Source organism: Leguminivora glycinivorella, chromosome 23, assembly GCF_023078275.1.
Source record: "Leguminivora glycinivorella isolate SPB_JAAS2020 chromosome 23, LegGlyc_1.1, whole genome shotgun sequence".
Taxonomy (NCBI): Eukaryota; Metazoa; Arthropoda; class Insecta; order Lepidoptera; family Tortricidae; genus Leguminivora; species Leguminivora glycinivorella.
The window spans coordinates 9726972-9743985 of NC_062993.1; the positions used below are offsets into that span (position 1 = coordinate 9726972).

General features: G+C 38.2%; 2 protein-coding genes across 3 annotated transcripts in view; both read right to left on the reverse strand.

The window, feature by feature from the left end:
* Positions 1 to 17014, reverse strand: part of LOC125238479 (thyrotropin-releasing hormone receptor-like) — a 172238-nt gene that overhangs the window by 69801 nt on the left and 85423 nt on the right. For both annotated transcript variants that reach the window (XM_048145842.1, XM_048145841.1), the window contains exon 2: positions 4819 to 5165. In XM_048145842.1, the coding sequence (XP_048001799.1) occupies positions 4819 to 5125 (307 nt within the window). In that variant the 5' untranslated portion in view covers positions 5126 to 5165. The remainder of the gene's footprint in view (positions 1 to 4818; positions 5166 to 17014) is intronic.
* Positions 14290 to 15486, reverse strand: LOC125238211. Its single transcript, XM_048145485.1, has one exon. The coding sequence runs from the start codon at positions 15484 to 15486 to the stop codon at positions 14290 to 14292; it is 1197 nt and encodes a 398-aa protein (XP_048001442.1).

Below are 17014 nucleotides of genomic sequence, written 5' to 3' on the forward strand. Positions count from 1 at the left end.
TTGAACCCACTACTTACTTAATCAATTTAATTTCACATAATCTTATACTTATGACATTTCGGGTGGTCACAACAAAATCATAAATACGTTTTAATCACGGTCACGCTACCAAACTAAAATCAACTTTACTCTTTCCAAATTAAAAGCTTTATCGTATAACATTCTCAAGCTTCGATTTGCAGAGAGGCCTAACGCGAAGACCGAAGTTAAAAAATCGCGGGTATCTTCTGAGTTACTCGAATAGGGCTAGTTTCCTAGTCAAATCAGCTACTTTTTAGGGTTCCGTATTCAACTAGGAACCCTTATAGTTTCGCAATGTCTGTCTGTCCGTCCGTCCGTCCGTCCGTCCGTCTGCGGATAATCTCAGTAACCGTTATCTCAGTCTCAGTAACAGTAATCAATCACGCCAACAAAGTGCAAAAATAAAAAATGGAAAAAAATGTTTTATTAGGGTACCCCCCGTACATGTAAAGTGGGGGCGGATTTTTTTTTTCATTCCAACCCGTGTTGTATATTGTTGGATAGGTATTTAAAAATTAATAAGGGTTTACTAAGATCGTTTTTTGATAATATTAAAAGTGGGTCCGCCCTCTAACTTTTGAACCATTTGACGACCGGTCTGGCGCAGTCGGTAGTGACCCTGCCTGCTACGCCGCGGTCCCGGGTTCGAATCCCGGTAAGGGCATTTATTTGTGTGATGAGCACAGATATTTGTTCCTGAGTCATGGATGTTTTCTATGTATATAAGTATGTATATATTATATATATCGTTGTCTGAGTACAACACAAGCCTTCTTGAGCTTACCGTGGGCCTCAGTCAATCTGTGTAAGAAAGAATGTCCTATAATATTTACATATTTATATATAAAAAAAATATGTTTAAAAAATATAAAAAAAATCACAAAAGTAGAACTTTATAAACACTTTCTAGGAAAATTGTTTTGAACTTGATATGTTTAGTAGTTTTTGAGAAAAATAAGGAAAACTACGGAACCCTACACTGAGCGTGGCCCGACACGCTCTTGGCCGGTTTTATGAACTGTCGAAACGATTTGCTAATATGGAATTACTTACTATGAAATACTGAGGAGTGACGTCACGGTCAATTCATTTACTTTATATCTTTCTCTTTGACTTATTAAATATAAATTATGTTTTCATCACACTCGCACATTAAATGTGCTATTGCACGCTGGCGGAGCGTGAGTTATAGAAAAATCGTTCTCCCTAGGGAGTTAGAAATTTCTAGTACTGTATTGAACTCTTTTTTACCTTTTTGCATATTTTTTATAATGCAAGTGTGATAAAAAACGTTGTGTGTAACTCGGGAAGTATGAATATTACTAACAATACCAACTCGAGTATTTAAATTAACTTACTCTCGTTAGTAATATTCAACTTCCTCCCCTTGTTGCACAATGTACTATTAAACATAACTACTGCCTATATTTTTCTTTGAATTAGGTTGTGCTTTATTTCTTGCACTCCATTAAATATTTTATTTTAAGTATAGGAAAGTAGCGCCTAAGATGATCGCCGATGATAATCGATTTTCCTCTTTTCTTCACTATGGGATTTTTTTTTGAAAATTTTAGGCATATATTTTAATCGATAAAAATAATATAAAATAAATGCCCCCTGCGCTATAAATTTATTTTATATTATTTTTATCGATTAGGAGAACAAACAGAGTTAAATGCACATAATTTTGTATAAAAACTAACTTAAGTATATGGTAAACATGCATTTACCTCCACAGCAGTTCTCACCGAAAATACATTGATACATTGAGTTTACGTAGAAAATTATACGCGTTAACTATTATGTTATAGTTAAACATTTTAAACAATTATGTTATTGTTTGGCAAGTAGCCGAATAGATTTGATAAATTTTCGAATTTTCACTTTAGTGAAAATTAGAAGCATTAAAGAGATTGATTTTGCGCTCATGTTTACAAAAAAATGCCTAAAAGGAGGTAAAACCAAGATGAAAATACACCGCATGTAACAATGCACCGTGTAAAAATACTTATCCAAATTAATATTATAAATGGGAAAGAGTGCGTTTCTGTTTGTTTGTCCGTCTTTCACGGCGAAACAGAGCGACTAATTGACGTGATATTTTAAGTGGAGATAGTTGAAGGGATGGAGAGTGACTGGCTACTTTTTGTCTCTTTCTAAACCCGCACTTCCCAAAAATGGGAGCAGGAAGTTTTTATGGAGCATTCCGGAATTTACGAATTTAACGCGAGCGAAGCCGCGGGCAAAAACTAGTATCCAATAAAGTCAAAAAATATAAAGAGGGAAATAAAAAGTACAGGTTGGCGAAAAGGAATAGAATATACTACGTAGGGGCGCCATTGTCTATGTAAACCGTTTCGCATGTGGCAACTAAATATTGTATGAGAAAAGGTCACTTGTATGAGAAAAGGTTACTTTTGTGTGAGAAAAGGTCACTTTTGTATGAGAAAAGGTCACTTTTGTATGAGAAAAGGTCACTGTATGAGAAAAGTACGTAAATGTCACTTGTATGCGAACTGTAATACGGTTTCAGTTCGGTCGTCACCTTTCATAATTCACCTTTCATCATGAACGGAGTAAAAGATAAAAATTCCCGATTTCAAATATTTCGATTCGATATACGCGGTAGGTCCCCTAACGTTTATTAAGACGGCGATGTGGGAGTCGCCATACATTTCATCCTAAATGAAGATTACTTTTTAATGATATGGCGGAACGCGGTTTGTCATTTGGGATTTTGTGCGAACGAATTATATTAAGAACTAGCTTTTACCCGCGGCTTCGCCCGCGTAATAAAAGTATTCATTAAGATTTTCATTTGGATCCGTAGGTTTCTCTGTAGGTATATTTATCTGCGATTATTTCGATTGCACATAATACTTTTGCTTGCAATGATTGTAGAAATATTACACATCGACCACAGCGTAGGTAATTCTATATACGCTGGGGAAACCTTTATAAACATCCCACATAGCCCGTATTTCGACACTATGATCGGTGGGTAAAAAGTACTTTTTTCTATTATCCTTTACAATTTTTTACATTTTGCTTATACTTATCGCAAACGTAATCTTCAAGCAAGCAAACAACGATCGTCTTAGAGCACATTGATTGTAAGAGACCGCCGACCGATTATCCGTATCCCTCTAAAGATACCCATATTATCCGTATCCGTATCCGTATCCCTATCTCTATCCCTATCCCTATCGCTATCGCTAACGCTATCGCTAACGCTATCGCTATCGCTATCGCTATCACTATCCCTATCGCTATCCCTATCGCTATCCCTATCGCTATCCCTATCGATATCCCTATCGATATCCCTATCGATATCCCTATCGCTATCCCTATCCCTATCCCTATCCCTATCCCTATCCATATCCCTTATCAAGATAACACTTTAAGTTCTCGCGCTTTGTACACATATTTAAAGTCACATACAGGTCGAACGCGATTAATTAACATTATTTTTACCTTTTTTCCCAACGTTTCGGCCAGGTTGCACTGGCCGTGGTCGCGGAAGACTGACGTCCCAGCAAAATGTCACCGGAGACGTAAACAACACAAAACTACCCGATATTAATTTATATAAATGTTCGGGGTAGACAAATAAATATAATCTACCCGCTTTTAGTTAATGTTTATTTCCCACCGCACGACACACAAAAAAAAAAAGAAAAAAGGTAAAAATAATGTTAATTAATCGCGTTCGACCTTATCAAGATGTTTAATGATTTCTTATCAAGTGCTAAAATATAAAGTTTCATGGTTTTATCTTTTAAAATTAAGAAATCCCATACAAACTTTCAACCTCTTTTTCAACCCCTTCATCCCTTTTTTTCGAAATAAAAAGTAGCCTATGTTCTGTCTCAGGGTCTAAAGATTGTCTGTTCCAAATTTCATCAAAATCGGTTGCGTGGTTTAAGCGGGAAAGCGTAACAGACAGACAGACAGACAGACAGACAGACAGACAGAGTTACTTTCGCATTTATAATATTAGTATGGATAGTATGGATTAGTATGGATAGTATGGATAGTATGGATGGATAGGTAGATGAGTGATTGGATAGATGCGTGATTTGGCATCAAACAGAATACTAGGTAGTTTTTCTATTGGGTATGGTCAATACCGATGTTAAAGAGAAAACTATTGTTAACATTTGTTTTACTGAAAGAAAACATTAATTCGATTTAATTTTAACTGCATTGCTAACTGATTGACCCTCACCAACTGCTACATTTAATTAGGGGCGGCTCACTCCGCGATTCTATCGTCGCGTTACAAGTACATGCCGGCGGCCGCGAGTTCGCGGCCCGATCACTAGTGCAATGCGCGGTGCAATAGAATTCAATGTCGGCTGCTCGCGTGCGGTCCGTTTGCTAATGTAGGTAATAATTTTGAATGGCGGCATTTTGTGAACATCAAAGGAGTGAGTGAGCCTTTAATTAAAAAAAAAAAACTGTAATGCGCTTACTTTTTTTGTAATTTTGATAATTACATATACTACTATACGACTGAAAATAGTGTTTGTGTGTGTGTGGGTGTGCGTATGTGTGATAGAGAGAGAGAGAGAGAGAGAGAGAGAGAGAGAGAGAGAGAGAGAGAGAGAGAGAGAGAGAGAGAGAGAGAGAGAGAGAGAGAGAGAGAGAGAGAGAGAGAGAGAGAGAGAGAGAGAGAGAGAGAGAGAGAGAGAGATAGTGGGTGAGTGAGTGTGTCTGTGTATAATACATTTATGACTTTTTATTTTATTTTGTGAGTGAGTGAGTGAGTGTGCGTGTGTGTCTGTGTCTACTCACACAGCTCGCGCCCCAGCACCCAGGACTCGGCTCGCGAGTTCACCTCCACCAGCACTGTAGGCGTGCACACCAGCAGCACCATCAGGTCAGCAATACTCAGGTTCACCAGAAAGATATTCGTCGAGTTCCTCATATCCTTCGTCTTCAGTATCACTATGGGCACCATGACATTCCCTATGACCCCCAGACACATGATCACTATGCAGAAGGTCATGGAGGTGACCTTTATGTAATAGGGTATTTCTGCATACTCGGTATAGTTCGATAGGTCTGTGAACGTGTCGTTGCCATGGTGTAGTGAAACCATGGAGATCACATTGTTGGGTTAGGTTATGAGGGCATGGTACCTGGAAAAGAAAAAAAGGCGTTAATTTAAAAATATAGGTATACATAATATTTATTTTGTAAAATTTATTAACAAACTTATAGACCCAAATGTGTGATTTTTTTTATAATTTTCTAATTAAAATTAAACCTTTAAAATTATCTTTTTAGTACAGATGGTGTTTTTTGCCCGCACTAGTGCACAAAGTGATTAATTTTTTTTTTGTCACGTCGAAATTTCAAAGGGCTAAAGTATTTGTACTAAAAAACGTCGCGTTCGAAACGGAAATTCGTAACTCGTGTCGATTTAGAACACTCCCTTCGATCGTGTTTCAAACTTCCTCTTTTTCTTTGTATTGTAATGTACAGGTACTAACACTAACACATAGCCCAACAGAAAACCTATTACTTGAATAAGTCCTTATTTATAAAATATACATAGCTTACATATGATTTCAAAATACCATTCTCCAAAGGTATTTTAACTTTAAATTCATATTATTAAATAAATCAAGATAAAGTGGAATCCATTCATCACACCTTTTGACATAATGATAAAAGCCTTTTATTTCGTTACTGTGAGTACAATACACAGTCCCATATTTGATATTTTAAACCTAAATTAAATTAACTCCGTAATCAGTTACAAGCCCGCGTCTAATAACCTTTTATTAGTATGACTTCCAACTCGTTTTGTTGCAAAATAAATGACACTGAATAACATTTCGCGAAGAAATAATACAATCGCTGTCTTAAAGAAGTAGATTACTTAATAACTACTTTCTTCGATACCACGTATTGAGTGTAACATCATCCGGATAATAACCGGTAATCCCTTGGTGATTGCACTTTACAAGCCAATACCGTTTCAATAAGCCTGCGTCTCCCGAGAGACACCGGTAACCCGGCTCGACCGGATTGACCGGACTCGTGGCGCCCCAATTTTGTGATAACCAACTTTTAATAACCGGATTAACCGGGTGTAATAGCCTCATCGGCCCGCGTATTAGTTTTATGACTTTCTTAATACGAACCTAATTGTGGACGAATAGATTACCTACACGACGACACATACGCGACGACATAATGTTAGATAACAGAGTGAAAGCAAAAACATCTGAGGGATTACCATGAAACTCAAAAAATACATACATAACGTCTGTATTAACAAAAGGGGTAGGCAGAGCATACGAATCCACTTATACTCCATTACGAATTGAACGGAATAAACGTAAACAAACTGCTGTCACTGTCAAAGTAACACGTGCAGCTCAAGTCAGGGGTTCTCAAAGTAAGGGCCGACGGAAAAACAAATAACTTGTAACCAGTTATTGACGATTAAGTGTGTCATTAATTTTAGTAACTAAGGGCACATATTAATAATAAGTTACTAACGTAACTAAGGGGTTCAATAAAACAAAATACTGATATTGAAGTGACGGGTTGCTAAACCCATCGCCCACACCAAAACTGAACCCATATCCCATACTTTTACGACACCTACAACACTACGTTTCTATGTAATGAAAAAGGGTAGTGAAGTTTTTAAGTTTCTTAGCCCGTTACCCACGCGGGCAAGCAAACAAAAATAAACATTTTGCTAATGGCCTCTAACTTTCTTTTTCTGAAAAGATGACTATTTTATCTTTTGGCCATTCTAAAGAAAATGCCATCCATTTTGTCGAATGGAATCTCTAAGTAATGTCGGCCATAAATCCTCCAGGCATTCTCTGCCAGTCAACCAAGGAGCCTTGATCTTATTCGCAAAGTAAATTCCGATAAGTCTGTTACAGACCGAGGTCAGCTCAATAACCCTTAGGAATGCTAATTAAAACTAGATCTAAGACTCAGATCTAGACACTAGAGTGTAGCTCATCGCGCTAGTCTTTTAGGGTTGAAGTTTTACAAGCTAAAAGGTCGTGAACTCAAAGCACTAGCATTTTTATATATTAACTTATTACTACTTTTATTTTATTTACTAACTATTATTTTATTTATTAACAAAAATTTATTTATTTATCAACAAAATTTTATTTGATATTTTATTTATTCTAAATATTCTTAATGTAATGTGTTTGATTCAATTAACTTGTAGTATCAATTTTAATTTAATTTGGATTTTAATGTAATAATTTTTAATGTATTTCAACCATTTTCTTGTTAGTTGTTTGTCTTTTTTAATGTTTGCATGTTAATATATAGAAATTTAATGTAATTGGTATCTGTATACCCAATTTCAAAATTGTACTTTGTATGCCTATCGGCGAAGCATAGCGCTCTGACTGAATTTTGTACCAACATTGTTACCTATGTTTACAAACAAATAAATCGTTTAAATCGTTTAAAGAATGTGCATCCGAGGCACACGCCACCGCTTCAAGGCCATCACCCGATGGCTCGGCTTTGACGACGGTGCTGCCCTCCCACATATAGACTAGATATTATAAACAAATATTTTATAGATACATATGTTATATAAGTTTTTCTGTGTACATTGGTCTTATAATAAATTACGGTTTTTATTTATAAAAAAAAAGTTACTTAACAAAAATCAATACAAAGGATCTATATTCTATACACCATGTATACTAAATAACTTAAAGCACTGTGTGCGTAGCCGAATGCACAAGTGCACGAGCGAATCGTGAACGAATCGTGAGCGAATCGTGAGCGAATCGTGAACGACTCGTGAACGAATCGTGAACGAATCGTGAGTGAATCGTGAACGAATCGTGAACAAATCGTGAGCGAATCGTGAACGGATCATGAGCGAATTGTGAACGAATCGTGAGCGAATCATGAAGCGTTTGGGCATTCGGCTACGCACACTGGTCCCACCAAAAGCGAGTAAGCTACTAGCTATCGGCTATAGAAACGAACAAAAGATAGACGCTCCCGTGTAAATGAAAGAGACGCAATGATAGCGCGAGCGAGGTATAGTTGGTATAGTGTGAATTTTCTGAGATGAAGTTTTCGGTTTAGCCGTAATCTGTTAAACAAAGGCCTTTGTTTTTATTATTCACGGTGGCTAGCTCCCGTTTAAACGGCACGTGCTATAGTTTCAGTGTAGTTAAAAAGCAACTATCATGATAGTAATAAGGTTCAAATCCATAAAAAGACCTTTCGGAGATAACACGTTTTGTCATCTTCAAAAAAGTTACCTGCATACTGCAAACTGTTTAATAAATTTGAACCTTATTGCTATCATGATAGTTGCTTTTTAACTACACTGAGACTTTAGCACGTGCTGTGGAAACGGGAGCTAGCCGCCGGGAATAATAGAAACAAAGGCCTTTGTTTAACAGATTACGGCTAAAGCGAAAAGTTCATCTCAGAAAATTCATACTATAGCCGAGCTATGAACTATAAAACGCTCGCCCTCTCTTTTATTTATAAGGAAGCGATTTTCTTTTGTTCATTTCTATAGCCAATAGCTCTAGCCTGCGTTAGTGTCCTGCATACTGCTGTTTAATAAATTTAATTTAGCCTCCCCTCTATCTTCCTCCACTCGACCCTATCACTCGCATTTCCCCACCAGTTGGGATAAAAATTTTCCAGGTCGTCGCACCATCTCCTTTTTGGTCTGCCTGTACCTCTACCTACACCATCTATCGCCCTCTCTTTTATTTACACGAAAGCGATTTTCTTTTGTTCATTTCTATAGCCAATAGCTCATAGCTTTTGGTGGGTCCATTGCCTAAAGCTGAAGCAATTATAGGGCTGACCAGAAATATATGTGTTAAGCGCCATCTTGCGGAATTTCATTAGAACTATTTTCTTCATACTAAACAACTGTCACCACATACATCAGAATAACAGCGCCCTCTAGACAGTAGTTATGTATGGTCAATTGGTCAGGCTTTACGAGCGAATCTATTTAAGTATCCACCTTTTTCCTGTGTGGTGACGGGTTAAATTTCATGTGCTCTGCCTACCCCTTTTGGGATACAGGCGTGATTGTACGTATGTACGTTTTTTCAAAAGTATATCAGTGATATTTTTGATAAATTTTATGTTATTTCCACTCAGAATCACTAGCTTTTTTAATACTAATAGGTAAAAATACTTTTTTACCTATTAGTATCTTATATGTTATTTTTCCTATTTTCCATTCGTTTATATGGGGCTAAAAGAGGAAAGTATCTAACAAAAATGTATGGACATTCTGGACAGATTTTTTTCCTATCGAAAGTGATAACGCATTCTGAGTAGAACTGACCTAAAAATATTAAAAAATACAAAAAACGGAAACGTTCTTATTAGGATAACAAACCACCAAGACGAGTTTTAGTGATTCAACCGCGCACCAAAAAACAGCTCACATTCAACCGAGAAATCAAGTTTCCACTATGATAAATTGATAATTTTATGGCAAAAAAATGAAACCAACTTTGATTTCAAAATTACACAGTAATCAAATAAAAAGGAACACTTTAAAATCTGCCCCGCCACAAAACATAATGTTCTCGTATAATTTGAGAAAATAGCACAAAAGGGTAGTTTTGTTTTTCACCCCTCTATCCCTCACGTGACCCAAATAGCAACAAGAAATGTAATTCTCGTGGCATCCAGTTGCAATTACAATCCCAATTAACTGCGGTCTCGTAAAACACAGGCATCATGTCACCCCCGTCACTGAGACGGGAACGCGAACGGTAGCCTTACCATGACTTTTTTGAGTTAAAAAATACGTTACGTTTTCAGTGAGAGTTACGGAAAATGTATGGAAAAACTGAACAGCGCTCCAAGCGGAAACGCTCACGTACTAAAATTTTCATCGGTACCATAAGTTATTAACGTGTTTACTCCGAGTTTTCAATACGTTCCTAACTTTACAGCTAAGGCGCTCTCTTTCTGATTGTATGAAGTCAATAGAACCAGAACTATTTGACAGTCTCTAGTGAAAACTCAATACTTTACGTGAGTAATCATTGACAGTCACTAGCGTAAAAGTAAACCACCAATTCACTGTGATGTGTCATTACTGTCAAATTATATAACAATCCCGCAACATTTTCTCGATTATATTTGCAATTTTAAATACAATTATGACTAATATGTATTAATTTATAATATTACGTGAAATTCAAGAACAGCTTAAATGTAGCAGTTAGTCAGTAGTTCGATAAAAAGATAAACCAGTGATGAAACGAGTGTTTGATACTTTTACAAAGGTAATGAGTTATATTTATTCATCATTTTGTACTGTTTAGCTACAGTTGAGATGATTATATTGGTTGCTTTCAGAAAAAGAAGATATTATTGAAAACAATATTTCCATGCCAGCCGTATGGTATTCAGCAAACCCAACGTAGAAGATTGTTCAAATTGATAATGATTGAGGCAGTTAAGAATCAACTGATTACCTACAGCAGCAGGCAGTACCAATTTTATTCATGGGCATGTTAGTTCCTCAATGCACAATACTTGTACCTGTAGTCACCATAACACCATATCTCGTGGGTATATATTAGAAGTGAACCAAAGGAAAAAACTTCAAAAAAATTATCCTATTACTGAAATAAAGTATCTCATTCTGTGACTTTGTTTATTTTGTAATATTCTTGAGTAACAGGCTAAGTATTTAATAAATTGATGTGAAACGAAAACTAAAAACCTAAAATTCAGCGTTTTCGTACAATACAAACATCAATTACAACGACATCGACATAGATAACGACAAAGTCTAAGGTAAGGTATAGAACTTTCGAAGGCGATAAGCCATTATGGGGTGTATATGAAGATTATAATTTGATACAAAAGTGAGTAGAAAAAGCATTTTGAAACAAGTAAAAATTGTATCTAATTTTTTGGCAGGGCACGTAGCCAAATGCACAAACGATTATGATTAACATCGTTATCGTAGCTTAGCTATCTCTATCACTTTTCCGTATTGACATGACAGAGCTAGACTGAATTTCGATCGGCGTTTAGCGCATAGATTGAAAGTCCATGGTTCAGCGTCAACGATTGACATTTCAGCTAAGTCCTAGTGTCAAAGTTGACAAAGCTAATTTTTTTTTTAAATTTATTGGGAGCATTGGCAACTTGGCAATCAGCACAAACATACAATATTTAATACAACATACAGCAGAAGAAACAATTACAGGAATAACAATTACTTTGTTAATCATAAAAGTAATATTGCACATATTGAAATGCTAAACTTATGACTATTTAGTAACTACACAATACAATGTTTTATGAATGAAAAGAAGTATTTTTGAACAATTACAAATTATTTACAAAGCGCCAATAGTGTGGTGTGCATAATAAATTCATAAATTATAGGGTTTATGCCTACAGCCTTCAAGTTCATTTCCCGGTTCTTTGCTTGGCGGAAAATCCCAACAAACCCTAATAGGGATAGGGATAGGGTTAGGGATAGGGATAGGGGTAATCGGTCGGCAATCTGTAATTGTAAGCAATAATGCGAGAAAGTACTTTTTACCTACCTACAATAGTGCCCAGATACGGAGCTATGTGAGTTCTGTTGTACAATATGTAATTTCCTCAGTGTATATAGAATACATACCTACTCGTACCTACTACCTACGCTGTGGTTGCTGTGTAACATTTGTATAATCACTGTAAGCATTTCTTTTTTAAAAACAATAGTAATATGAGTAATTGAAAAAAACGCAGACAAACGTCTGCATAGAAACCTACGGATCCAAATGAAAATTTTATTATTTGTATATGTTTGAATAAGAATTCTTTTAGTACGCGAGCGAAACCGCGGGCAAAAGCTAATTCTATATAAGATGCTATGTACCCTTTTTCTGTAAAAAATATTTCTATTTCTTTACTACTCAAGAACATCACAAATAAACAAAGTCAATTAATGAAATACTTTATTTTAGTAACAGGATTATTTTTTGGAGTTGAGGTTTTTTCCTTTATTGGAGCACTTCTATACATATACCTGTGATGATCATGGCCAATAATACCATTAAGTGCATCGCGGAACAAAAACACCTATAAATTGGTACTGCTCCCCTCTGCTGCCCTAAGGTTTTGAGTAGCGTAACTGCCAGAGTGCCACAGTATTAATATCAATTGAACCATCTTCCATGTTGACTGAATACCATACGGGTTTGTTCGGAAATATTGATTTCAATCATAGCTTCCGTCATCTTTCTGAAACCAAAAACTGCTTTGAGCATTATAATCATCTCAATTGTAAATAGTACAATATGATGGCCAAAAATAACTCATTACCTTATTTGATTTGTTCACTGGTTTATCTTTTTATTAAATTTTAGCTAATCTCGAATTTCACGTAATATTATAAATTAATGCAATATGTTAGTCATAATTTTATTTAAAACTGCAAATATAATTGTGAAAATTCCGTGTGATTTTTGTATAACTTGACAGAAATGTCACGTCAGAATGACTTTGCCTATGGTTTGAGGCATACTACCGAATACCGAAGTTATCGACATGTGGACATGAGTCTCTTTTACTCTTATCAGTATAAAGTGAAAGAGGAAGAATCCCTCAGTGCGTATGTTTCGAAATTTGCAGTAGACCCTATATTGACAGATTTCGATAGGTAAATTACATTTACTTATGATTTTAGTTCCATCGCGTAAACACCAGAGGCGTAGCATTCGCCTATAGTTCTTTCTCCGTTTATTGATAAACTTAGAAAGGGATAGAAGCAGCTTCTTTGGCGTGAAGTTAGGCACAATATATTGTAAACAAACGTAAACTCACTTACTTTCTGAGTAAAGTAATACGGCTCTCACTTGGGCAGCCCATGGTAACGGTACAGTCTACTATGGGTTTTATAGAGGTATGTAAATGTCAACTAGAAATAATCATAGAAGTCTTGGAAGAATGCCCGTTGATAATGAAATTATTTGGAAATAATGTACCTAAACGTCATTTCGAAAAGCATACAGCTTGAATATCTTCTTTTTTTATTTTATTTAATTTCAATTTATTTATTGCATAGAATTAACACTTTTCAATTATCTGATCCGATATCGTTTGGAAGGATTTTAAAGGCAAATGTATGGGATATCGGTCCTACATCCGATATCGGATCGGACGTGCTAAATTGCCATTATATTTCTTAATATCTAACATGCATTAAACAATAACAAGTGCAGTGAAATGATTATTATAAATAGGTAAAGGTATTAAATTTAATTCAATGGACATTGCAAGATAATAAAATAATAAAATCTGACACAGAGCATATTTAAACGTTGACTTGACATAGGTAAATAAATGTCTCTGTAGTACGGAACTACGGAACAGACTGTATTATTAGTAATATTTCACTTTTTGTGATAGATAGCAAACGAGCAGAGGTACCGCCTGATGGGAAGCAGTCATCGCCGCCTATGGACAAAGGAGCCACTAATGGCTTTAAGAACCCTAAATGCCTGCTTTTTAAAAAGCCCCGAATAACGCAAGGGAAACACCTCAGAAGGTATCTCATTTCACAACTTGCATGTTTTGGGAGCCAATTTTTGAATGTCCACCATTCGATTTGGTGAATTTGGTTTGATAATATCTCCACTACTAACGATTTAAATTCTACCAACGAGTAGTCATTACCACTTTTAAAATGATTTAAAATGATTACTCGTCCATTTTCAAGAATAGCATTTCGTCGATATCCACAGACTTTCAAACTCAATATTCAAAAAGCGGTCTCCTGGGCAAAAACGAGCGAGAGGCTTTCCTTTCATTTTAGAGGTACATAATTTAGTTTCTAAATAATCTAGAATGTCACAAACAAAAGTCAGGATAATGAATAATGCGATTGTTTTCTAGCGTGTAGTCAGAGAAGGCTAGGAAAATAAACATTTTACTTCTGAATCAAATATCATGTTCTACAAAAATATCTCTTTCCGCGCTACAAACGACCAAACAATTTATCGCGACATCGACAAATATCCAGTATACATTGGACTACAGATTCATTTTATAACCTACTACCTGATAGTGATGTAAAAGGCGCTGGTTTAATTTAGGTAGTTTATTCACAGAAAATCAGAAGCAGAATGAATATAAAATCAAAAGTCAAAAGTAAAAAAGAACATAGGTATAAAAAACAATAAAATTCAAATATATAAAAAAGTAAATCCTTCCAAAAAGGTGCGTCGTCGACATTTCCCCCTTTTTTTATTAAAGAGGGAGCTTCACCAGCTTCCGCAGGGGCCGCCGCAAAGTGCCTCCCGCAGTGTGTACATCCGCAACTCTAATGACCCCGTCAGGACCAGGGAAGACTGCTGTTACGCGCCCACGGGGCCAGGAACCTCTGGGAGTATTGCCGTCCGCAATGAGCACCAGGTCACCAACTGCCATCTGTGGAACTTCACCTCGACCACGTCTGGGTGTTAAGGTCGGAAGGTATTCCTTTAGCCAACGGCGCCAAAAATACTCCGATAATCTGACGGCCTTACGCCAGCTAGATCGCGACAGTAAATCCGTTTCAGTTGATGTCGTTGGTATTGGACGTCCCGATGAAGAACCCAGCAGGAAGTGCATGGGCGTCAGGGACTCTTCGCTTTGAGGGTCCACGGAAACGTGAGTGAGCGGCCGAGAATTTACCAGGGCCTCCGCCTCAGCCAGCAGGGTTCTCAGCACCTCATCCGTTGGAGCTCGTTCGGTCAGGGTAACCTTGAGTGCTGCCTTCACGCTCTTCACCAGCCTTTCCCAGCTTCCACCCATGAAAGGTGCCGACGGCGGGATGAATCTCCAGTTGATCTTCTGCGTAGCAGCGAACTGTGGCGTAGCATCGTCATATAAACGTCGAAGTTCACGGCTAGCGCCGACGAATGCAGTCCCATTATCTGACCACAGCTCTGATGGGGTACCTCTTCGAGCGATGAATCGGCGGAGGCTCATAATAGCAGAGTCAGTTGACAAACTGTCCACCACTTCCAGGTGGACCGCACGAACTACGAGGCAGGTGTAAAGGGCGACGTATCTTTTTTCACGCCTTCGACCAACGGAGACTTGTACTGGGCCGAAGTAATCCAGCCCTGTAAATGAGAATGGCCGTTTGTGATGCCCAAGGCGAGCTTCTGGAAGATCTCCCGTCACGGGTTGAAACTGCTTAGCCCGGCGTATTCGGCAAAATAGACAGTTGTAGGCAATGTTGCGGACGGTACTTCTCAAGGACAGAAGGTGATAATCTTGTCGCATCTCGTTAACTACGGTCTCTGTGTTCCCGTGGGCAGCCTTGCGATGATGATGCTCGACAAGCAGGCGCACAGCTGGATCTTTGCCATCTAGCACAATGGGGTTTTTCATTTCGTCACGGACGCACGACGCTGCTCCTATACGGCCGGACAAACGCATAAGTCCGTCGTCTCCCATTGTCACCGAAAGCTTCGATAAACGGCTGGTGCGTGGCAAGAGCTGGGCGGGATGGCTATCTAGGCTGGCCATCTCCTCAGGAAATGTGTTCAACTGCGACTGGCGTAGAATGTGAACCTCTGCAAGACGTAGGTCTGCGGCGGTCAGTGCCGTGACAGAGTCGCGCACAGAGCGCGGGGTGGGGGTGGCAAACTGTTGCCATTGGTTGGACGGCTGAAACACAAAGGTACACACACCCCCCTCCAAGTGGACTAAATTGTTGACATTAAGACCCCTTCTAGATAAGCAATGGATTCTAAGTAATGTCAGGTACTTATGAGCTATGGCTGTTGTCCGTACCAGTTTCAACCAAGAACTGAATCGCTTAGGATCGGCCGAAACTGGCTGGCGCCTTTGAACGTCACTAATGAGGTGAACTAAATCAGGGCGCGCTGCACGTTTGCTCTCTTCTTCCATGCCTGGATACTCTGGGGAGCTGGGCTCACTGGGCCATTCTGAAGAGAGCAAAAATTCAGGACCCGATATCCAACGCGATTCTGAGGATAACGTCACTCGTTTCATGCGGGTAGCATCATCCGCAACGTTAAGTTGACTTGGCACCCATCGCCATTCATTAACGTCCGTTATCTCCATAATCTCAGCAACTCTATGTGAAACGAAAGGCTTAAATAAGCGCGCCTCGCTTCTGAGCCATCCTAAAACAGTCATGGAATCGCACCAAAATATACGATTTACGGGCTTCAATCTGTGTGCTTCGCAAATCGTAGAAGCGAGACGAGCTGCAATCAAAGCGCCTTGTAGCTCTAAACGATTTATAGAAATTTGCTTCAAAGGAGCTACCCGAACCTTACTACAAATAAGCGCTAGCTTCACATGTCCGTTTTGTAAAATAAACCGCCAATATGCAACCGCAGCGTAAGCTGACTCGCTTGCGTCACAAAACAAATGAAGCTCGCACTTATCAATTGGACATTCGCTAAGGCAGTAACAGCGTGGGATCTGTAAACCAGAGATTGAAAACAAATCCTCAAACCAGAGTCTCCACGCTGCGCTGTCACTTTGCGATAACTCTTGATCCCAATCGATGCCCTGACGCCACGCATTTTGAAACATGATGCGACCCGTAATCACTACTGGTGCCAGAATACCGAGAGGGTCAAAAACCCGCATTACGTGTGCCAACACTTCTCGTTTGGTGAGCTTATTTGGCAACATACATTCTCCCTTAATTCCAATATTAAACCCGATTGTATCGGAAACTGGTTGCCAGATAAGCCCAAGTGTCCGCACAGGTGTAGTGAGTCGACCAAGATCAACATCTACGTCGTTGCTAGCTACAGGGACGTCGGCCAAGCTCTCTTTTGGCAGCAAACGTAGCGCAGAGGGATTGTTTGATGTCCAAGCACGCATCTCGAAGCCAGCATTTCTATGGATGTCGTTGATCTCGACGGCAAGTTTTGCGGCCTCGTCAACGTCATTTAAACTGATTATACAATCATCCATATAGTGATCAGCTATAATGGCTCGA